Source organism: Xiphias gladius, chromosome 20 (genome assembly GCF_016859285.1).
Source record: "Xiphias gladius isolate SHS-SW01 ecotype Sanya breed wild chromosome 20, ASM1685928v1, whole genome shotgun sequence".
In the NCBI taxonomy this organism is placed as follows: Eukaryota; Metazoa; Chordata; class Actinopteri; order Istiophoriformes; family Xiphiidae; genus Xiphias; species Xiphias gladius.
This window is the reverse complement of record NC_053419.1, coordinates 9,335,863-9,361,400: the sequence shown is the minus strand read 5'-3', so window position 1 is coordinate 9,361,400 and position 25,538 is coordinate 9,335,863. Positions and strand designations below refer to the sequence as shown.

The following is a 25,538-nucleotide window of genomic DNA, read 5'->3' as shown; positions in this document are numbered from 1 at the left end:
TATCATTTGTTTTGTAGGTATTTTGGTGTATTGGATAAATAAAAACTTTGATCTTGTGATGGCACTGAAAAGTCAGGGGATCAACAAAATTATTACATTTCATCTTGAGGGCAACATGACTGCCTGAACCAAATTTCATGGAAATCCATCCAATAGTTCTTGAGCTATTTCAACAACAACAACAAGCTTGTACCAGGTGCTTCATACGAGGACCAATGAAAAACATCTTTACAAAGCGTATCAACTTACCTGGTGCTGTCTTTGCTGTCAGTGTGAGTCTAGTTGGCAGGCTGTTGCTCTTAATCTTATCGGCTGGGGATATGGTGGTTTGCCGCACGCCTGCCCTCACAGACCCATGACTGCTGCTAGAGGTGTTGCTGGGGCGGACCATAACAACAGGTTGCGCCTTCCTCTGTGTCTTCAGCTCCTCCTCCCTCTGCTGAGCTGCTCGGATCTCCTCCTCAATCATGGACAAAGTTCGCTGCTTCTTGGAGCGCAAGCGGAATGGGCCGCTGGCCGCCTCCACCTCAGGGCCTCGCGTTGCTGCTGCTGTGCTACGCAGTTCAGCTGCCTCTGAGTATTTACTGAAGTAGCTGAACTCCGGTTTCTCCGGGCTTGGAGGAGAAGGGACACGATAGACTGGGGTTGGCCTGGGGACAGGAGCTGCTGAGGCTGGAGTTGGAGCTGGAGCCGATGCTGAAGAAGCCAGCGCTCTGGTGTAAGAGGACTGGATTTTGATCCTGGGGCCTCCATCTTTGGGTCTCTGTGGAGGTGAGACAGGCTGAGAAGGTGGTGGAGAAGGTGTCTGGAGCTGCATTGGCTGTGCTGGACCTGAGGGCTGTTCCTGCTGCTGAGTCTGTTGTGATTCTGAGGGCTTCTCTTGGGAAACAACTCTTACTTCTGGCCGCCTGTCTGGCTGAGGGGACGGGTTGGATGGAGCAGGACTGGAGGACCCAGGTGATGTGAGACTCGGAGCTCCACCAGAGGACGCAGGGGAGAAAGAAACTGGCACTGGGCTACTTGTATAAGCTGAGGATGGAGACACAGGATTGCTGAGCTGTGATGAATTCAAGTCAGTTGGCTGCCAGTTTCCTCCATTCTGAGCTGCCAGGGCATTTTGGATGGCATTTTGGACAAGTACCCCAGCGTGGTACTCCAGCTCGTCTTCTGTTGGACTGCCACTGGTCTGCCCGTTGACTGGGGTGGTGGGCTGGGGGGTAGGAGGTGACACTGGGGTAAGTGGCAACGGGGTAGAGGATAGCGAAGCCCCGCTGTCGGAAACATTATCCAAGCTAAACACAGTAGTGTCCTGAGAGCGGACAGATGACTCGTCCAGTCCTGAGTCAGACTCCTCTGGGTGGAAGGCTGGGAGGAAATGACCCTTCCCTTCCTCTTCCTCACGCAGGATTGTCATTACAGCTCGTGCACATGTGAATTCTCCTGCAATTCCTTCATCAGACCAGGTCACATGACTCTCTCCACTTTCTGCAACAATGTCAATGCTCGCCTGGCTGCCCCTGGTTATGGATTTTGAGAAGGGCTTGGCGGAGTATATCTGAGGAGCTACATCCTTCCTGGGTGCATTGCCTTGCAGAAACTGCTTCCTGGCAGATGAGAAGTCAATCTGCTTCTCCACAATGTCCTCCTTCCTGGTCAGCTCTGGGTCAAAGGTCACCATTGTGGGAGGACCTGACACCTGTGGCTGCAAAATAGAGATGGGAAGACAGAATACAAAAGAGAAAGTTAGGAGAAGAGAGGTGACTACTGAAAATCAGACAGCAATGTAACCAGAAAAAACAAATAGAATACAAAAGCTCAACAACATCTTCATATTGTACATCACAGTCTAACTTTGGTATACTTCCTCATGGTCAAAGAACATGTATGTGTGTGTTACCTGTGTGTATGTATAACTATGATTCTGTCGCTGCTGTTTTCTCTCCTGGTATTTCCTGAGAGACTCAAGCTGCTCTGTGTCCAGCTGCTCTTCCAAAGGAACCTTGAAAGAATGAATGAACCAACCAAAGAACCAGTCAGTCAGTTTGTCAGGAAGCAATGGAGTTCAAATTGGAAACAGAGATTCAATGGGATCCTACCTCCTGAGGAGGGTTCCACCAGCGCTGGGCGATCCCAGGGTTCTTCTTCACAGCCTGGTCTCTGATCAGCTCCTGGCGCTCACGCTCCAACTCCTGAACCTGACAGGGAAAACAAACCAGGAGAAGAATATATGAGTAAGAATATCCACAAAGAGTATCCCCAATAAACTGCTATTAGCTTTAGCTTCTCATATTAATTTACAATTACAAAAGAGAAAACATCTATGCAGATTTAGTGTTTAGTGTTTCCATGTCTGTAACTATGGTCCAATAACAGTGTGACTCAACTCAAAATTATCTAATTTTCTAGGGGATTTATTTTTCATAAATGAAATTTGTTGATTTTAAAACAGTTTCCAGTGGTTACTGATGAAAATGTGACCACAACTGACCTTCTGGGCACAGCTTTCGAATCATGTCTTACGTGTGTTTTGGCAAGTACAGTATAGGCTGGTATTTTGGTCATAACTCAAAAAACATGCAGCTTAAAATAACATATAACTAACATATTGTACCTTCAAAAAATAACTTTTGTAAATTTTTCACTCCTTTATTTCCACACATTTAAATATTTTGTGCAAAAATGGTTGGGTTTCCTACTTAGAAAAACACCCATTCATCTTCAGTAAAAGCTGACAGCCATGACAACAATTTTGAATATCTAAAAAAATACAAACATTTCAGCTTTTCCTTTTTTTGTTAAATTATGTTGAGATAAACTTGTGGTTTTAAAGTTGTTACAGTAAAAAGGAAGACACATTTTGGTCAAGTGTTGAGAAGTATGAATACTTTCACACACTATCATTCATTTTAAGCTTAAGAGCCCATTTGAAAACTTATCTTGTCATAATTTTGCTGGTGTTAATATTGTGCATCATGCAGCAAGCGGCAAGCAGTTTACACTTTTTGCCAAAGACAACCAGTCTGACTTTAAAGGTACTAATTTAAGTTAACCACATAATATAGTGGCTCAACACTAAATAATTGTTTCGTAAAATTCACATTTATCCTTGTTTATTTGATAGGATCTTTTTCAAGAAGGAGAAGAAAAAAAGAAACAGTACTTTTGTGTTGTTTTTGTTACCATGTCTCTAAATACTGCATCTATTACGTATGATACATTATCTAACAGCTGTTCACCTCCTCTGAGGGTCGTCTCCTCGTCACCCTGACCTGCTGCTCCTCTCCAGGGGAGAAGAGTTTTGCTGGCCGTCTCTCCTCCTGAAACGCTCTCAGCTCAAACTTCGCACCGCTGCGCCCCGACTCCTCCCCCTGCACATGCCCGTTGGTTCTCGCGGCAGAGTCCTCTTGGTGGAGGAAAGTTGTTTGTCTCTGACGCTCCACAATGATTGGCTGGTGACTGATAAGAGAGGAGGCTGACACACAGACAGAAGGAGAGGTTCCGTCGACGCTGATTGGTTTGGTGTGTTCTGACAGAGAAGAGTTTCCGTTAGTGGGCGCTTCAGAGGCTGCGTCTAACACCTGGTCCAGGTAGCGGATCTCCTGTGGACACAACAGACAATCACAAAGCTGTAGTGGACAAATATTATACAATAATGGTCACCAAACTCCTCCTGTTATTACAATTAGGGGTTAAAATAAAGAATGGATGTTAAGCCATTTAACTATATATCATGTTATAAATAATAATTTTTTTTATCAACATAAATGTAGAGGGAGATGCTCCTGCATCATTTGTGGACTTGACAGTAAATGCCTATTTATAATGGCAGAAAGTGGAGAACATAATGTTTTACTGACAAAGAAACATAAACAGAAAACATAAGAAGTTGCACATGTACTGTTTCAAAGACAGTTTACTTTTAGCATGTTATTCATTTAATGGATTTTCTTTAAAAACAAAGTTCTTTTAGTCATTCAAGTTTTTGTCACCAAAACATTTTTAAATACCGTCTTAAAATTTTCATGTTATTGCAATAATTACAGAGATCACATCAATCATCTTAGGAAAGTTTTCATATAAGCACAAGCCTAGGCACAGCTGAGCTTTAGTGATGGTCTAGGTTCTTGGGACTGGCCAAAAGACAAAACAAAACTAAATTCCAAGGCAATGAAGGTCAAAACTATGACCAACACCAGAATGATGCACAATTCAAGCTATGTACATGCACCTTAATGGAAATGTTGCCAAATTAACTTGGTCTGTGGTTGGAGGAAAACTCCTTTTTGTTAGGCTAATATTGCTCAGATTGCTGAAAGTAAAAGAAGAGCAACACAGAAAAAAGAGAGAAAAGTAACTTAGGAAATCAAATTTGAAAACCATTCCCTAAAACTGTGACAAAGCCAGTACAATTACCACTCAGCCCAAAATAAATTGGCACCATTCCAGGAAATAAAAAAAAACTGAAAATCTGAGTACTGTTCAGAGAACCTGCATACCTGAACCACCTCACTGTCAGGAGTCTCTACTTTCACACCAGCTGCGCTATGGGCTCGGTTACTGGGGCTGCTGAGGCAGCCATGTTGGATCTGCTGGCTCTCCAGTTCCATGGTTTGAGGCCTGTCAGTGATAACGCTGACCGATTCCTGGAAACTGACGCTCTTCAGGGCTCGCTCTCTCGGTATTGTGTCACTGACATCCTCGGCTGCCCGCCACGATTTCTGTCCACAAACAAACAAAAGACGTAAGGTGCAGAAATACTCTATGGAGAAGCTGTACACTCTGTCTCATGATCAATTCAATAATGTTTACTCAGAGCAGTAATTTATAACCAGTTTTAGTACAGAAAGGTCAGAATCTTCCTAGTCTCTCTAAAAAAACACACAGACACATTCCATAGATAAATTTGTCTGTCCGCATTGCAGTAGTACAGTGTGTTGAATTGAACCTCTGCAGCAGGAGTGTGGTCTGACTGGTTCCCACCACTAGGGGGGACCAACTCACATGCTGCTGCTTTATGACAGATCACAAACATAACAATCTTCCATAGTACTTAAACAGCAGTATCGTTAAAGACCTTCATGCTTATGTAAATGAATCAGAACGCTGAAAACTTGGGGTTGGAGACAAATAATTAAAATACAGAAACTCCTAAAACTGTTTTTATCTTCTCTTGATTAAAGAACTGAGTCTGAAGGTCCTACCTGGCATCATTGGGCACTTTAATAATATATATGTTCTGCACAAAGTATGTCTGAAATGCATCACTGGCAAAGGAAATGTCTGTAAAGAAACTTCAGATTCTGCAGCTGTAGAGACATTTAAGGTTTGACAGCTTCTCATTTGTTCTGTTACCCACATTAGCTCCCTGTATCTTCACAGCCTCAGCTTTTCACTGAGCAGCCTCACTGATGTGTTTCTGGATTAAGTGCCTGGCTCAAGGCCACATCATCAGTAGTTGTTAAGAGTGGAGGAATATGTCTCACTCACTTCCAAAACCCAAATCTCCCTACTGACTTGCAGACAGAGCCTGTTGCGACTAATTGTATAACTGCCAAACAAAGTAATAAGTTGTCAAAATGTACTACAATGTCCGTCTAAACGGCTTCAAATTGAAATTAAATCCGTCAATTTATCGCAATTCACTGCACACATTATGAACAAACACATGTGACCTTAGGTCATAAAATATGCAACCATTTTAGCTGATGATATACTTCTAATATTGGCAAATAAGAGCTACTCAATAAAATTATTATATTATTGCTGAAAAGTAAGTTACACCCTCATGAATCACCAATTAATGCAATAATGTGATGTTACATTAATCAACAGGCTTTATAAAAAAAAACTAAAAAACATAATGTTTTTTTAATATTTTGAGAAGCAACTTTGATTTTATAAAATATTTTATCATTTTCTAAAAATTTTACCCTTACTTATCAATTGCAGTCACATTTTAACTGGCATATTGATTCATCCAAGGGAGAAATACACAGGGGGTGATTGTGGTGTTAAAGGACACACTGGTAGACACGTTGACATGCAGGGATCAAACCTGCGACCTTCTGTTTTTGGGAACCATCTATCCGACACATTCCAGACACGCTGTTAGCGAGAAGCTACATGTACTCACTCCTGTCTTTACTGACCTTTCTGTTTCTGCATGAGCCACTAACAAATACTCTAATGGCTTCCTGTTTTACTGCCTTGCACTCATCACACCTCTACTCAAAGGATGTGTTTACTTCCACGAGGACCTACTGACCCGGGTCTCTGTACCTGTGAGTGTGTGTGTGGGGATTTAACGAGGACCACTTCTGTCAATATGATCACTGTTTAGATAAAACAAAAACAGCCATATCGAGGATGGCTTGGCTTATGGCTTGGCTTTTTACTCCCTCTTTCACGTAAAGCTTCAGACACACTACCAGACTGTTTATTAATAATATTCACGAAGATTTCTACTGATGTGAAGTATCTAAATGAGGGGTCAAAGCCCTCATCCGGATACTTCACATCTACATTTTGGTTTCTCATCCCCTCTTCTGCTGAACCCCCTCATTCACTCTTCATTGCTCCCTTTGCATCTTTTCCTTCCTCTCTTGCTTCTTCTCTCTCCTCTCTGGGATTGTTGGTTTGAAGGAACAGCGGTCAGTGAAGTCACATGGTGGACTGTAACACCCTGCCTCTCCTCCAAAAGCCTTCTCTTGTCTCTCAAATACTAAAGAAACACTCCTCCACACTTCTTCAGTGCTCTCTCCTCCTCCTTCCTATTCTCATGTGTCCTTTTACTACTGAGAGAAAAAAGAATTCTCTGAGGGCATTTTGGTGACCCATCTGGCTCAGTCACATGCAAATTCCTGACTTTATACTGGCTTCATTAAAGTTTCTCTATTTGCTGTTTGAACACAAGAAGGGCTGCATTTCAGGCTATACTCATTTCAGACATTTCTATACGCACAAACAACAACTAAAAACGGGGTATTTTACCATGGCTACAGAGAAAATAAAAAAGGGTCCCAAATACTAAAACAATACTAATAACAGAAATACAAATTAGCAAGACTATTCAAGAGTCTCTACCATGGTAGCAGCTCTGGGAGGCTGTGCCGCAGTACAGCATTTTGCATTGGGAGTCATAATCATACTGTTGGCCACAAGCTCGATTTTTAATTTCAGCAAAAGTAATTTTGTTTAACCAAATTATGACTGAAATAGGACAATATTACAGGAATGTTTCAGCTGCTGTACTCTTTCCCCGTTTCTTTCATCTCCAGTTTCTTTGTTTTCTTCTTACCCTGCTCATCAACAAGACAAATGATTTCTCACCCAGTTAATGATATTAGTGACCATGTGAGGACCTGATGTCATTTCTACTTACACACTCATGCACACAAAGTCTTCTGTGTGATTATATTTGACCCATTGTGTATAGTGCATGTGTATATGTGTGTGCATGTGCAGGAACGTGTAACTGTAGGAGTGTGTGTCCAGCGGGCAGGACAGTACAGAGGGGGAGGATATCCTGTTACTGCCTCAGGAAAACAGTACTACAGTACAGGAATGTCTCATATGCAATGCTATTCTGCTTCACACACACAAACACACACCCACACCCACGAACACACACACAAATGGAGTGTGTATGCGATTGTAGTTGTGCAGCAGTGCATGTAAGCAAGTGTGTTCTTTCACGTCTGTGTATTTGTATAGCAGGTGTGTATTCATGTGTGTATTTCTGTCTCTCATTGAGGTGAACTGACATTCCAGGAATAACTAGCTGTCCTCAAGGCTTGAAGTTTAATACTTGTGATGAGGGACATTGTGCACCCTGCTTGGCCAGCTAAAGGAGCAAAGTGTGTGTGTGTGTGTGTAAGAGTGCATTTGTGAGTGTGTGTAAGTGTGGAAAGAAATCATGTAACTAGGAAAAATGCAAACACATTCTATAATGTGTTTGAATTTCTGAAAAATCAGAATGTGTTATTACCCTTTAAACAGTATTTAAGTCCCCTTTAGCATGTAAATATACATAAATGTTAATGTAACATTTACATGAATAGTGAAATATAGTGTTAAGTCATTATAGTCCCACACCCTCACCACCAAGATGTGTCAGCTGTGTGTGTGTGTGTGTGTGTGTGTGTGTGTGTGTGTGTGTGTGTGTGTGTGTGTGTGTGTGTGTTTTGAGTTTTTCCAAAAAAGGAAGAAAAGCTGAGGAAAGTCCTACTTGCCAGTCCTGCTTAATTTACAGAGTTATGCTAGGGCTAGGACTCTAGTGTAGAGTTTAGGATTAGTATTATAAAGTTGGCTAGAGTTTGGTTGAAGAAATCACATCAGAGTAAATCATAGGTTGGTTTAGGTCAGTTTAGGGTTAGGTTTTGGGTATAAAGTTAAGAAGATTACAGTGACGAATAAATCATTTTATGGTTGAGATTTGGATGTAAAACTAAGATTATGGGATTAGGTTTCTTATGTTAATCTTAAAGCAACTATTTGAGTTCATGTTTAATAATATCATTAGGCTTATATTTAGAGTCAGTAAATGCTGGCCTGTTAAGCACTGTACCAGTTTTAGTTTTCTTTTTCAAATCCATAAATCAGCCTTCCGCATGTACCCAGGGGTACAAGTGAAGGTTGGGTATTTAAGCAGTAGTGTTGAGGTTAATATCATAAGGGGTGTGAATCAATAAATTCACTGGAACGTTATCAGAATTACAGTTACAGAAATGTGAGTCCATCTGAATCAGCTAACTATTACTGCTTACTGCTGTCGCATTCTCCGCCTGTCTCTCTTCCCATCACATCTGGAAATGGTTATGCTCTGACTGTGATGTGTAGAAATCACAAACAACACACACACATAAAGATACACTCTCGGCTGCATGCCTCAGACGCTGGGGGATTTGTAAACTAGAACACATTTACCAGAATGAGATTACACCCGAATACTCCTGACTGGAAATGAACTATCTTTATGTCTGGCAGGCTTCACCTCTCAGTTTCTCTCTATCTCACACACAAACACATCTACCATGCCTTTAACATCACGTCACAGTCTTCTGTTAAAGTGCACACTGTGGTTGGAACACATGGCAAATGTAAAAGTGAAAGCCCGATGATTTACTTCCACAAACACACGTACAAACTCACACACTAATCTTCTGTGTAACCCTGTGCAGTCAGCGTTCCCGGCTCTGTTTCCTGGCTAAATATGATCCTGTATAGTAACTGGAGCTCACTGTTGGTTTAGCGTGGTGTTCTCATGTCCAAACAGCCTGGATTATGAACGCAGGCCAAACAGTGCTATCCCGTACTTATTCTTGATACCAGTCAGTCTCCTCTCGAGACAGTCTGGAGATGCTCAATAACAGCGATGGTACGTCACTGATAAACTAAATAAGCAACTAAATTGACACATACTGGGTATCTGGTTGGAAGTGTCAGCAGATAGGGATGTGGGTTAATGAAGGAGGCTAACAGCTGGAAGAAACAGAGAAATCAGTTGTATCTTCGGGCCAAAGTGTGCAGATGCTAAAGTGCGCAGTTCAACATTATGTTGCAACATCTGGACAAACACAGCACCATTATCTCAACTCTGACAGCCATACTTAATCTAAAACAAAAAAAATATGATTTTAAAAACAAATCTGTTTGGGTGTTGGATTGGACTCCTGTCTATTCTGATACTTCCTCCTCTTTTCCGTTAGAGTATTCCAGTTCACATGTGCCCTCTGTAGCTAATATTTGAATGGCGTTATACCTTGCACAACATATCTGCTGAAAAGTATTTTAAACAACGAACAGAATCTTTTGCAACCATGAAATTTTATCTGTTGTATGTTGTTGTATGCTATTTTTATCTCCTTTTTCTCATCAAAACAAAATACAACTGATCTAATGATACAGAAATGCCACATTAAAAAAAACACCGAAAAGTAAAACAAAACTGTTGTACAACTCCACAAAATTAAAGAGGGTTACTACTCACCTGTTGCTTTTAAAAGTACTGGTAGATTAGTCTATTTTAGTGATATCAGTAAATCCATGGTGTAATTTTCAGAATTTCACCTCCTTCAGTTTTGTAATATTACAATAATTTCTACCATGCACATATGTGTTTTCTTTCAATTTAGCTCTGTTCACTTGAGTCCAGCCTTGGTCTGTCCTGTCCAGATAGTGGGAGTGCCGAACTTGTCCCTGGCCAAGCCTTTTCCTCCTCTTCTTCTCCTGCTTTTCCTCCCCTCCCGTCTCTTTCCTCCCCTCCACAAAGCCTCTCCTTTCTCAGTAACATTCCTGCTCGGTAAGCTGTGATGTCATGGGTTAAGTGTGTTTCTGCGTATGTGTGTGTGTGTGTGTGTGTGTGTGTATGTGTGTTTCTCCAGATACCCTCACCCACAAAGAGTCCTTCTGTGCAGGCCCTCCTATACACACATAGACACACACACACACCAAAAACATCCACCCTGTGGCTCCCAAATCCTCCCTTCCTGTGTATGACCAAGCCCTCTCTTTCTCCTCTCCATACGTATGTCATTCGCCGGCCTTTAACCCACAGCTCTTGACAAAACTGAACGACTGAGGGTAAGAAGTGATGATGAAGAGATGATGACTGAGGAAAGAAGAGGAGGTGATAAGAGAGTAATGGTATTTTCTTCTGTCATCATCGGTATTGGACTGTTAGACTGATATACTGACTCTTTCACCTTTTAATAAAAAATAAATGAAATGAAACCTGCTGAATCATCCTGCCTTACAGCTTCTAAAGCCTCAAAGTATTTTATTATTAGCGCTTTTAGAGGAGACATGTTGGTTTTAGTGCTGTTTCAGAGGCTTCTCCAAAAATAAAACTTTACAGAAGGAGCCAAATCTTCGTCATTATTTGGCTAAACCCCAAATTTTTACGTCTCGGGGTCACAATACGGCTGCTTGTGTGTGTTGGTGTTGTGTGTGTGTGTGTATGTGTTGGCTCATAGGATCAGGCAGGTGGAACCAGAGCTGACATGAGTCATGGTTCACTTTCTCTGCTCACAAACACTACATCGAGACGCAATAGAACTGGCAACACTTTCCTCGAATTTACAAGTCCAATTAGCTGTATAGTGTTAGCAGCTGCTAAATGATGGAGGATGGTGCTACAAGCGAGGTGCTGATGTCAGAATGCATTTCAGAAATTAGGGCTATAAGGATTCATTGTTTTTAAAAACCAAATAAGCAAATGACAGAGCAGTTTTACAGCAGTATTTGACAGAATGATATACTACTTCTTCTCTGAGCTACTTTCCTCCTCTCTAGTGTGAAAACTTGACCTTGTGTCGATGACAAGAAACTGCACCAGATGTTGTACACATTGAGGGGCTGTGTCACACACTGGCGACAGAGAAGCATCAGCACTATTAATTAATGTCTTCTTTGAATATGAGGACTGGAATATAGCTTTTTGAACTTCTTTTTCAAAACTGTGCATAGAAATAAAAATTCACAAGACTTTGTGGCACTTCTGTGTGACCTATATGAACCATCAGTCTTTTAACTTAAGGTTTAATGCTCATGTAATTTTGTATCTAATTGAAAACTGAATGAAATCATGATAGCATTTTGAGACAAGCAAGGTGGTTCAGAGGTCAGAGAGGTTATCCTACTTTGTAGCTAAAAAAGGAAGCCATGCAAACGCCATGTGTGCCCATTATCAGCTGTGCCTCCTGTCAGAGTGTTACAGAGAGTAGCTGTCCCTCCTCGTCTAACTGTGAATTTCTCTGGATAACAACCTGGACTACAATGCAAAAAAACAAAACAAAACAAAGAAATTAAACGTGAGTTGTGCCACACAAGCAATATCTTTATAGCCCCGTGCCATTCAATTGTCCCTATTTGACTAATTACAAGTTCTTAGTGAGTTCCCAGGCTATAAATAACTCTGAGCCATATGATGAAGAGAATTCGGTCACAGAAATTCAGGGCAGTAACCCAATTATTAAATATGCATTGGAGTGTTAAATTCCTAGATGGGTTGTAACACACAAAGAGACTTGTGATGGTCATTTTACCAGTGCCAGTAATTTACAGAGGGAAGAGCTAATGACTATAGGGTCCAGTAATGGACAAAGTGTGAACGATGAAGATACTGTCAGAGAAAGAGAGTCACACAATGAGGAAATAAAGCAGGAAGATATGTGCTGGTTTATTCATGTACGTGTGTCTACATGTGAATATGTGCAACTGGGTCAACACCATCAAGTCAATAAAGAGTAGCGCCCAGAGCACGTCATGGAAGTTGATCACGATTGATGAGAAACAAAGCGAATGACACACTTAACCATCGCAACTCGCCAGAGAGACAAAAATGTTCAACAGCACTATACGCAAGATGCAGAAGTGCATTAGAAGTGCAAAGTTTTACGCATACAGTAAGAAATCAAGGTGTTTCCACATGCAATAACAGAAAAACTAAATAAACATGTAAATGTACTCTTTTAGTAATTAGGTCATGTCCTGAGTGGCTCCAGGGTATACAGTTTGTCTCTCCATCTGCGTGTGTGAGTTTGTGTCAATTTAAATCTGTGATTTTGCATACAGTATGGAGAAGGCATTACAAGTCAAACACAAACATGGTTAAGGTCACAGAGACAGTATTTCTTTGGTGTCGTGTGTACTAGTTTGACAAATTTTGGAGAGAAACAGGATGCTGTGTAGTACATAAGAGCAGAGGGAATTCTTCAAGACAAATTAATCCTATTAATGGAAAAGTGAGCACCCAAATATTCAGCTGCCACTCTGAAAACTTTGAGGAGTCTAAAAATATGAGAATAGAACTTGCTTTTGTGATATTAACTTTCAAACTAAATCTCATCTGCTTGAAGTTGAACAACTATGACTGTTGCTCACAGCTACACTTGCTTATGTTAATCACAGTTTACAGACAAGCTGCTAACCATCCTAAGGGAACCCATGGATTCAGCCATGAGAGAGTTTTGAACACACCATGCATACAAAGAGACAGAGAAGAGATCATGCCTTCCTCCATGAAAGAGCAAGTTATGAACATTCACCTTTCAAGCCTAAAGAGGGTGACTGTTGAAAATTCTTCAATCTCATACACCTATTTTAGAAACGCTCAAGATGATGAATGGGGATAACAAAATAAAAGATAGGCAGTGAACACTTTTTAACTGATCACAACGCACAGGTCATCTAAACAGGAAACCAGGAAGCTGTGCTAATTTGTATCCACGGAAACGGCCCTCAACACAGGAAATACACTAAAAACTAGAGGACACCTGCGCAAGAACACACACAGAAACAGAGTGCTTGCAGCATGCTGTGAAGTTCACTGAGGTCAACGTTTGGCAAAATAAATAAGACTGAAATACAGCAACCAGATCAGCCAAGTAAATTTAAAAATACAAAAAGATCAAAGCATTGGCTTAATATACAGTTTTTCACATTCTAAATTTAAATATTTCAAGACCTGACTTAATCTAATTGATTTTTAGCAGCATAAAAGCAATGACAACAAACCCGCACAAGAACCTCTGGGAGTTAACAGTTCACAGCCAAGCCGCACAGAACCAGTAAAGCAATGTCCATCCCTGTTTAAGAAGGACCAGCATAATAAAGATAGTGTGTCTACTGTGCATCTCAATCCTGCTACATACACAGACACACAAGCACAGTGACTGCATATTGCAACACTGCAAAAGAATAATATTGAAGGCAATTTTCACCTACCCACTGCCAGAGTGAAATCATGTTAAGGTGCCTTTTGAGGTCTGAATGTCACAGAGGAATGCACTGCATGTCTGGACTCATGGCAGTTATTTCTGTCCCTTTCCAACCCTCTCATGACAGCACTCACACACAACCTAGACCCCCTAAGACCCCTTCATAGAACAACAACAAAGGGCCCGATGGGTGCCTCGGTGAGACTCTCCAGGCTGAATACTAATGCTACACTGCACTCACTCACACACACACACGTTTGCACAGCTATCCTTATGAGGACATTGTATTGAATTCCATTCATTGTGGACAGCCGGACCCAAACCCTACCCCTAACCTTAACCATTACCAATTCACGCATAACTCTAACCTTAACCTAACCTCCGTTCACAGCTTACCCCTGACCTTAACCAGGACCTCAGAAATGACATTTTGCCTCATTAGGACCTGGTTTTGTTCCCCATGAGGACTACTGGTCTTGATAGGTTTGGTGTTTTTACCGGAAAACGTCTCAACACAGGAAATACACTAAAAACTAGAGGACACCTGCAAGAACACACACAGAAACAGAGTGCTTGCAGCATGCTGTGAAGTTCACTGAGGTCAACGTTTGGCAAAATAAATAAGACTGAAATACAGCAACCAGATCAGCCAAGTAAATTTAAAAATACAAAAGATCAAAGCATTGGCTTAATATACAGTTTTTCACATTCTAAATTTAAATATTTCAAGACCTGACTTAATCTAATTGATTTTTAGCAGCATAAAAGCAATGACAACAAACCCACACAAGAACCTCTGGGAGTTAACAGTTCACAGCCAAGTCAAGACAGAACCAGTAAAGCAATGTCCATCCCTGTTTAAGAAGGACCAGCATAATAAAGATAGTGTGTCTACTGTGCATCTCAATCCTGCTACATACACAGACACACAAGCACAGTGACTGCATATTGCAACACTGCAAAAGAATAATATTGAAGGCAATTTTCACCTACCCACTGCCAGAGTGAAATCATGTTAAGGTGCCTTTTGAGGTCTGAATGTCACAGAGGAATGCACTGCATGTCTGGACTCATGGCAGTTATTTCTGTCCCTTTCCAACCCTCTCATGACAGCACTCACACACAACCTAGACCCCCTAAGACCCCTTCATAGAACAACAACAAAGGGCCCGATGGGTGCCTCGGTGAGACTCTCCAGGCTGAATACTAATGCTACACTGCACTCACTCACACACACACAGCGTTTGCACAGCTATCCTTATGAGGACATTGTATTGAATTCCATTCATTGTGGACAGGACCCAAACCCCAAACCCCTACCCTAACCTTATTACCATTACAATTCATAACTCTAACCTTAACCTAACCTCCGTTCACAGCTTACCCCTGACCTTAACCAGGACCTCAGAAATGACATTTTGCCTCATTAGGACCTGGTTTTGTTCCCCATGAGGACTACTGGTCTTGATAGGTTTGGTGTTTTTACCGGAAAACGTCTCAAAGAGGGAACAAAAACGTGCACGCGCGCACACACACACACACACACGCGCGCGCACACACACACACACACACACACACACACACACACACACACACACACACACACACACACACACACACACACACACACACTTATATACTTACAGACTGAGGGTCTTCTTAAACAGAAAGGTCTGTAGTCAGAGAGTGTGACCAGTTGTGTACACAAGCTCTCCAAGCACTGGACAGAGAGCCAAATTAACACTCCCAGTACAAGTGCAGGACTAACTGGGACAAAACACAGACAAGCAGTAACACTGAACAGCTGTCCATTATTACCTCTCTCTTGAGTTGAGTTAAGGAAACGGCTGTATTTCTTTTTTTAAATAGAGCCTAGATCTGTGTGTACAATAATATTTTATACTGTGAAAGTAAAACAAATTGTACTTTGCTGGGCTGGTTGCCCCGTGAAATGGTGCACTATGTGTGTATTATGTGACAGTTAATGTACAGTGAGTCAATCACTGTTGCAAAATAAGATCTGTTTAAGGGCATTTTGAAAAGTAGAGGTCATCCTGATCACCCTGGACTGCCTTAATTGGCAAAAATTACAGTTGACTGTACATGATACTCAATCATACGACACATATTATTGATTCAAAATAATATTATCAGAAATAATTTACACACGTCTGCCAGCAAGAACAGCTACAGTATAAAGTCATGAAGTGTAACAAATTAATTTGATTAGCATCCAATCAATAAAATGGATCAGACATCTTAAATAGGTAGTATGGTTAGATATTTGAGAGGCCTGCAAAGCTTTGACTAATAAACACAGCAAAATACATCAAATTTCACTGGGGAAAAAAGTCGTATCCTTTCATATATTTTTATATTAAAATATGCCTATCTGTAAGTATATTATAAAGGATCAGGGGTACATTTTTATTTGGGTATTTTGAGAATCAAAAGTATTTAATTTAAGTTGCCACTATCTCTGTCATGTCATCTATGATTTTCCACATACAGCAGGAATAAGAAACCAAAACTTTGTTAGAAATTCAGGATACATTGCCGACAACTTTTTAAAAAATTTATTAAAAAAAACTGTTCCCTTTCCTTCCTTTCCTCAGCTCTCCTGTTTATGTAACAGTCCAGCTCTCTCCTGCTGTTAATCTAGCAGGACACAGTGCATGCTGTCAGCTCTCATCCCCTTTGTTTCATATCAGATCACACACACAAACACACAGTGAACGCAAAAATTCAATGACGATAACAATTTTAATACACCACCCTATAAATCTTACAAGCCTTAAAAACAAGCACTTCTCCAGTTCATCTATTGCTAGACTTTGTAACCCTTAACTCCAGAACAAGTCTGTTGCCAACACACTTTAAGTAATGTCAGAACAGATAAACATGAGCCTCTGTAGAATCAGACAATCAGAATCCAAAATAATAGGAAGACTGTGCAGGGAATAAGCTAAGAACAGACATGAAGTAAAAAATCTTCACTACAGGAAGAGGGGACACGTGGAAGGCTGAGTCTGAGCGTTTGAAGGATGTGTTTGTGTGTTTTTGTGTGTGAGCCAGTGTGTTTGTGTGACGAAAATGCTCCTGAGCATATAATTCTAGTCCTTTCCCAGCGTGAATCAGACAATTTATGTATTCTGTCCCACGCGACTCTCACTGCAGAGACCACACAGTGAGGCTAACCAGCTAACAAGCTATGGGTTCTGAATAAAAAGAAGATATGTGGTCAGAGTAGCTATCGTGAAAGTTTTTTTTCTGAATTTTATCTATAGGGAAAATTTGCCGCTTGCTTGGCGCAAAATCAGAAAAGGATATATGATAAATGCAAAGTGGCGTTTTTGCAGTTTAATTTGCAAATTGCTGGATGTTCATTTTTCCAAGAGCATAAATATAACAACCTCTTTTTTTATTGACAAATGAGTTGTCTTTAGCTGTTTTCCTTGTGGAACAATGTGGTTGATCTGCATCATTAACACCCTCAGCCGATAAAATGGTCAAGGCAATGCTTAAACAGTGCACTTAAGCATTGCCTTAATTGCACTGTTTGAGTCAAAGAGTGGAGACCCATAAGATAAGTGATTTACACTACGGCACAACGCTCACTGGTATAACTGCTAGCTATTTTTAGAAAGCTTGACACACCTACCAAAACACACCCCCGCAAGCTACATAATAAGCTGTCTGGTTATCACTACATGTTGCTGAGTGAGTGACATAATCTGTCAAATAAAGCGCAATTAGATTGTATACCAGAACTAATAGGCTTTGTACTAATAGCTCTAAAATATTCTGTGAAACACAAAGAAAAACCAAAGAAAGCCAGTCTTAACTAGTCTGACAACACTGCTACAGTGATCAACTTATAAGAAGCTGTGTCTGACCTTATTATCCATCAGCAGCGCACTCCTCTTGCACAAGTTGATTGAACAGTGTGAAAATGTGCACTGTTTCTAGTTATCATATCCCATTCGTTGAAGCTGACCCAGCCTCAGCAGCATATAAAAAGAGTTATTAATGACCTATAGTTTTAGTTTACTGCCAACCATTAGACAGGGTATATTTACACTAACACTGTTCCAAGAGAGTGAACCTCTTCCCAGTGATAGCTTATAGCATTAACTAGCTCTGCTCTGCCTTACACTAAGAAGAGCAGTGTGTTAATCACCTGTCTATTTGCGGAAACTAACTCATTAGCCTGCAGTATTTAGACAGAAGAAGGAGGCCTCACACAGGAAGAAAACAGCCCTCAACAGCAAACCTGTTTAAGCCTGACAATATACAGTATATCCAGTATTGTATATACAGTATTTCTGCATTTATACCAGAGCCTAGGTGCTTGTGTATATGTTACCCCTGCATAAACAGAATAACTCAACTGGTTGAGGTCAATCTCTCAAGTGCCTATCATCAAATATTTACAAATCAAATAACAAACATTAAGTTTCTCCTGCCAGTTTAACTTAAACACTTGACCCTTGTCACTTCACCCCTACAAGCCTTAACTGACCTAGGTTTTATCTTAACCCGAAATTCAAGTCCTAACCTTTATCGAACCTTAAAGGAAAACGCCACTCAAACTCCTGTTACACAGTCTGCCACGTTCACTACATTCCAGGAGTTATTAAATGAAGTGTTGTAATTTACCGTTTTGTTGTTCCCTCTTTCACCCCAGCTGCTTCATCTACTTCTGATTCAGTTACCAACTCCCCAAACAGGCTTTCAGCAACCCGCAGGAATATCCCTGAACCAATTCCATCATGACAGCAGCAGTCACTGGTAGAGTGAGTTTTTACAGTGGAAAAAAGTGAGAGCTGCTCCATAGAGATCAATTTTTTTCAATCATACTCTACTGCCCGTCCTAGAGGAAATATAAGACACATGTACTCCTTACAGACCTTCCTTGAGGCAGTGGGAGCTAAAATTGGATAAAACTGTTATAGATCATGTCCCCGATTCTTTGATAGTTAAGTCATTTCCCATAATGACGGATACAAACCAGATGGTTGAACCTCAAGCACCCGTCAAAATTCTAACCCCAAAATAGACCCTTTAAGAAGCTGGACAAAATGACATCACTTCCTAAAAATGCCCTGACCTGGAGGGTCCACGGCTCAGCTTGTGTGGGCTCTCAAAAAGATTAAGAAATGACAACACCCACACAGACGACAGCGTCCCAAGCCCCCCTCCCACATTCTGTAACACCTAAAGCCCAAATGGCATGTTGACATTCCAGTTTAAAGCTGGAATTTGAAAAAAGAGACTCCTGCAGCTTTTCACCACCAAAACACAGTGCTGTGTTATGAGATGAAGCCCTGATATTAGAGGTCAACCTCCCTGCTGACTTCCCCAAACTACAGATAAAGTTTCTGCTTTAGTTTCTTGTTGATCGGGAATTCTGGTGTGGAAAAAAATGAAGGTAATTCAGCTCTCTCTCCTCCTTTCAGGGAAGTATAAGCAAATTTACATTGTGTTAAAAGTTAGAAATGTTCTGTTTGAAGGCAGTTTTCTTCATTATGTCCTTAATTATTGTCTATGTGTGCATGTTTGTTTTAAACACAGTATTTTTGCCAGTAGGTGGTTTGTGCTTCGCTTTGTGTTAAATGAATGACTTCTGTTGCACAGTACAACAATAGTCGGTGGATGTTATGGACAATAGTGGGTGGCGGAGGTTGTGTAATGGTGGCAATCACATGGCTGGGTTGTATTGTTGCATTTCCTGCATCCATCCAGTTCTCTTCCTCTCTGGAACACAAATACCGAAACAGTGGACAAAATACTTTCCTACGATGGCATGGCAACAAAAAATGACTCCTTGACCTTGCTAAGTGCTTCATTCAAACATTTTTCTTTCATTGTCATTTTTTCATTCAAAGTGATATGAGTCTCAACGCGATGTGGCTGCAAAAGCCCTTCGTTTGTATTATTATGGACTGGGCGGAGACAAAGGTCAGATTAGTCTTGACCTTAGCTATACCAAACCTAGCCTGGTTCCAGACCCCCGACTCGACGCCTGCATCTCTGTTTTTATTGTGAAGTTTGGTTTGGCATATCCAACTTGCAGGAACGACTGAGCCAATCGGAGTTTTGTAGACAGGATTAAGAATGAGGAAGCCATTTTCCTGTGCCATTGCAGGAAGCTGCAAGCTTGGGTGACACTGATGCATCTATTCAGTATATTAACTATTTCTTTGATTGACATGGCTGACTCGAGTTAACTGCTCCTACCAAATCATTCACTTTTGATTGGCTGGACAAAATAACTCCCACTCCTAAACAGAAAATGGCTTTCGTAAACACAACATTTGACTCATGAATAATGAAGTGAAAATGAAATCGGAAATGAATTAAATCCATTATAGTGTATTTCCTTTTCTTATTGATGATTGGTTTCAGTTTGACAAATCAACAGCTTGGCACACTTTAAGATTATGACAAAAGCAAAAGTGCCTCCATCTCTTCAAATATGCTCTTCTTTCACTATGTCAAAGTGACTTCTTTTTACCTTATGATCAAAAAAGCAGTTATGAGAAATAAACCATAAACACTTAGGCAGACTCACACAGACACCACTGTGTCCCTTCATCTCTTTTTGGTGTCATCCACTCCCATGGGCCAAACAAAAATAGCCACAAAGTGTCATTCCCTACCAAAAGAACTACTTAAAATCCCAGCTACTTCAGACATGCACAAACATGAAGACGCTTTGTTTAAATGCTTGGAAATTCATTTCAAGGCTCAGTCTAATAGCTGGCCAGAGGGGCACTCACATGATTTCCAATGACAATCATCCAAGCCACATGTTTTCTCTCTAAGTCATATCCACTCATTTTCAGCTGATAACACACACATTAGTGACTATTGTATATCATCCAAAATTTGATATAACTCAAAAGATACCAGAGTGTATCAGTGACATTAGTGTCCATGTGAACTGTGCTGATTTGACTTTAAAGTTTGAGACTTCATCCAGGAACACAAGGTGGAGTATCACTCTCTTCCTGGAAGTCAGCCAGTACAGGCCCATCAACAGATCAGCCATTGAAAGGCCATCGGCCAGTTTATGTCAACAATACTTCGAGTCGTGTGAGGCTGAACAGACTTCCTACTAGTATCCTCCACCTCCCTCCCTCACGTTTTCCTCACTCGGCTTACATTCATTGCTCAAGCTACCCCCAGCGCGCACACACACACACACACACACACACACACACACACACACACACACACACACACACACACACACACCTGCACTGCCCTTTATCTCTCCATGTACCCACTGTCTCACTGTCTCAGATTGGTCTCTCCTCCAGTACCTCATTCCCATTTCCACCTCCTGTGTACTCTTGGCTCAGCTTAGCTCAAAAGCTTTAGCATCATCAACCACACAGCTGTTATATAACCTGTGATTATGTGTGTTTGTGTGTATGTGTGTGTGCTTTCTGGGAAGAGGGAGTGGTTTGGAGGAAGAAGACATCAATGATAACTTTGTTGTTCCTGTCAATGTTCTCACACTATACGGTGCTGAGAGGGTGGGAATGGAAAATGTACTTCCACCAGACACACACACACACACACACACACACACACACACACACACACACACACACACACACACACACACCGTACAAACACAGAGAAACCTTGAGCTACACTAATAGGCACTGACTCTCTCAATGGGACATTTAATATGTGGCAGGTACCTCCTGTCATTGGCCATCTAATCAAATTAGAGAGTCGGCTGTGATTTTTCTGTCCCCGGGCCTAGCAGAGGTATTGGCAAACACTCTGTCTGAATTGGCAGTTTGCTGCTTCGCTTCGTTATTTCCAGAATCAGCTAGCAATTGCAAATGGTGACCAAACAAAACAGTGAGCACAGCTGATGAGCTCTTCTAAATAGAGAGCGGGCACTAAAAACTGACTTAAACCTCCACCATGACTTTGATTAGCCCTCGGTCTTGAATCTTACTGATCAAATCTGACCTGAATCTCATCAGTGGATTCGTTCTCCCTAATAAAGTTTATTGCATCAAGAGGATACTCCAAAAATCTTACTCAAAATGCCCATCCTGTAATAGAAACTGACCTGAAACTATGTCTTTTTTTATACTGTTTTAATGGTGCCTTTTGCTCCTTGCTTCCTCTTGCCAGGTGGCTGTGTCTGCCTGTCTTATACACTCTGCAGTGTAAACTGGATGCAAAAATAAATTAAAGCTGTCAAGTCCAAGACTCACTTGAAATGATGCTGCAAGAATAGTTAAAGAGAAATACTTGAGCTGTGGAGCCTTCATCATCCCTTCTCTATTGTACTGGTCAACTGCACTCAAGCAAAATGTCAGTAAGTCTACAGCTAAGTAAAATCAATCAGCATGATTGAAATTGATGGGAAAACAGGGTCAAGGTGTCTTTTTTTCCCCAGCAGATTCTTCACCTAAGGTTATTCTGACAGCAGCTGCGATATTAATTTGAATATGAACACTTAAAACTCTTCTATCGAAAAAATTCCAAGTTGCTTGGCTACAGCTACGTGCAAAGAAAAAGATTAAAAATTCAACATATGAAAATCTGGAGCAAAGAAATGAAGTCTGGCTTCTGGTGGTTTGGTAGATCGGTTGCTATTCTGTGATACGCCAGCACATTTGGGACTGCCTCACTTTTTAACCATCTTTTCAAAATGTTGAAATATAGAGTTAATATTCAAAATGCCACCAATAGGTGCTGTTTGGCAGGGACAGGGCTGAAATTGCGTGTACTGCCACTTGACCTTGGGGTGAGGTTTTATCAGGGGTTTTTACAAGAGCAGGAGCGTGTTAACTGTGTGTCAGTCCAAGAAAAACTATCTCAGCTTACTACTGATTATAAATTAGTACTAGATAATTAGCCACTATGATGCCCAAAGTAGGGATAAGTACACTGGACAAAATCAATATTCGAAAACAGGAAAAAAATCCAGTTAAACAGTATTGTAAAGATTTCCGGCGAGGTATGTGGCAAGTACCAGCAACAACAAGAATGTCTCTCTGGCTCTGCCAAGTCATTCAGCGTGCGGATGATGAATACCGGGTTAAGGTCATTCCTATATCTAGGTTAAAGTGATGCAGAGGAGGAGGAGGAGGAGCACAAAGAGGCAGAAAGAGAAATAGAGACTACTGCAGCAAGCAGTCTGGTCCACTGACCTCCTTTGGATGTCTCTCTCCCAGGACAAGGAGGGTGCAGTATCCTGTGTCCTCCCCTCTTTAAAGCCTATCAGTGTAATTGCAGGCTCTGTTTCTATTAGCCAGAACACATTCACATGCAAAGAAACACACACATAACTAACAGCGCAGTTAGCATGCAAATAAAGCCCAATGAACCCCAACCGAGACACACAAACCCTCCACCAAGGCTACACTTTCACCAAATATCCTCTCCTATGAGTTTTCTTTCCAATGTTAACTTCAGTTAAAATACATTTCTGTTGTGTTTTTAGCGATACTTTTGTTTTAGCTGAATTTACCTGCGTGAAGAAAGATGTGTAGCCAATCCTTCGGCGCTCCTTACTACCGACTAATTAACGGCTAATAATCGGGACGGCGGAGGCGTACCCGACCTGCTGACGACTACTTCTTTTTCTTCTTTTTTTTTTCTTTTTTTCTTTTGTCGTGTCCTGCTTTTTCTTCAACGGGCACCCTGAAAAAAAAAAGCGTGGCCGCAGCTGCTGCAGCACCAGCCGGCGGGACGTTAAATGAAGCAAACTGACGAGAGCGAGAGAGCGAAAGAGAGAGAGGTCGCGCAAGGGATGCTCGTGCGGTCAAAACAGCGGCTATAGCGGTGACGGCAGCCTCTGACTCTGGGATGACATTGAGCTCCCTTTACGCGCCAGCTTTTCCAACCGGCGCTTCCCTCCTCCTCCTCTTCCTCTCCCCCTTCACTTCTCTCTCTCTCTCTCTCTCTCTCTCTCTTTTTTCTAGGCACGCGCTCTGAATAATGCAGGGCTCGCGAGGTCCCGGGAGTCTTTTCTGTCCCGTTCCAGAGACAATCAGAGAGCGAGCCGCCAGCGCGAGCTGCAGCCAAGCACAATGAGGCCGACCCGCGCGGATCAGGTTACCGCCGTACTGCCTTTCAGTCATTTATTCAGCTGCAAAACAATCTAACTGCAGACCAGCCAGGCCCCCCCGTCCGGCTTCTGAACCCCACCTCGCTGTCTCACCACCTCTGTGTCTCCCCACCCCTGCCGGCTGTCCACCTCCAGCTCTAACACCCCCTCCCCTCCACCCCCCGCTCTCGAATGTGCTCAGGTGGCGTTTTCAGAGAAACAAAAGCAAACTCAGAACACTCCAGAACAGGCGGTGGCTGTTAAGTAAGTAAGCTAGCCGGCATTTACCCAAGTCCTTTACTTTACTTCCGGCTACTTCATGCTGCACCACGACACCGATTTTAGACGTAAAGCTTGTTCACTGGTCACGAGAAGTGTTTATACAGCCTGTATTGTATAATGTCCTCTGTGGCCCCGGAGGAGCCTTCACGAGCCTGACGAGATAACCCTGATGACGCCACCAGGGTGTGTGGAGTTTAAAAGCCATGGCATTGTAAGGCAGGGAGTTTCTAATGAAAGACTTGAATCATGGGAAGTGTAGGATCCACCGTTTTGGGGGGGCTGGCCCATATTGGGGGCTAAAAGTCGGGATATTTCGGCCTCTGCTGCTTTGATTTTGACCATTATTTTTTCAGTCTGCCTCTCACAAGCCCCTAGCTTTATGCAAGTGCAATACTAAATAGCTGGAGTACCCCCTTTCAATGGGAAATATTATACTTTTTACCTCTACTTAATGCTAAATTGCACGTTAAGATTTTTCTTACAGAATGTATTAGCAAAATCTGATGCAATGTTGTGTATATACATAATTTAAAGTATCAGTTAACAATGCAATGGTAATAATATAATAATAAAACTCAAGGGGTATTCTGCATAGTGAGCTGGCGTACTTTTACTCTTGAATACTCTTTTGCTTATGATATTTACATACTTTTACTTAGATAAAACTTTATTGGTAAGGGAGTATTTTTTAAATAATATAGTCTTAGTACTTTTACTGTAACAAGGGATCTGAGCATTTCTAATCCCACTGAAAACAGGAGAAGGTCCAGGACACCAACCCTTATAAATAAATAAAACAATGAGCATATAAATCACTAAGTAAGTGAAGGAATGAATATTACAGAATGGAATGGGTCTTTTGGGTAAAAAATGTGGGATATCCTACATCAATATATACTAAATAGAAGAAAGTGCCATATGGGCATAATATAGTCACCATAAACTTGAAACTCACTTCACTGAAAGACCAGATATAACTCCTTGTAGGGACATTAAAACACTTTGATAGGCTATAGTAGATTTAAATGCCCAAAAGTACAGTAAGGTCACTGTAAATGTACTGTTTAGTACCATAGACTCATTATTTGTCCCTCTTAGAAATATTATAGTGATACAACACCGGGTAAAAATGCCAACGAGTACAGTAAGGTCATATTAAATTTACTGAGTGCCATAAATATACAATGGGTACCTATAAAAATATTATAGAAACACTGTAATGGGACATCTGAGCACACTGCAGAACAAATATGCACCCTTAGAGAAGAAACAATGCGACTGAAAGGCATTCCAACCATGCCCAGTCTATGTAGAAGCACATACAGATCACTGTGCCTGAAATCCAGATGGGAAGGGCCAAATGATTATATCACTTAAAGCAAACATATTTTCAACTTAAGATCTTTTCTACCTCATGGGGGAAAAAAAACAAATGAGATGTCCTAATATGA

At 41.3% G+C, this 25,538-nt stretch overlaps 1 protein-coding gene across 4 annotated transcripts in view; it reads right to left on the bottom strand.

Annotated features, from left to right (window-relative positions):
• Positions 1-25,538, bottom strand: part of LOC120806066 (A-kinase anchor protein 2) — an 88,538-nt gene that overhangs the window by 7,156 nt on the left and 55,844 nt on the right. For all 4 annotated transcript variants that reach the window (XM_040156725.1, XM_040156726.1, XM_040156727.1 and 1 more), the window contains 5 exons: positions 4,497-4,718; positions 3,237-3,599; positions 2,097-2,195; positions 1,898-1,999; positions 250-1,702 (listed from right to left, as the gene is read on the bottom strand). In XM_040156725.1, the coding sequence (XP_040012659.1) occupies positions 250-1,702; positions 1,898-1,999; positions 2,097-2,195; positions 3,237-3,599; positions 4,497-4,718 (2,239 nt within the window). The remainder of the gene's footprint in view (positions 1-249; positions 1,703-1,897; positions 2,000-2,096; positions 2,196-3,236; positions 3,600-4,496; positions 4,719-25,538) is intronic.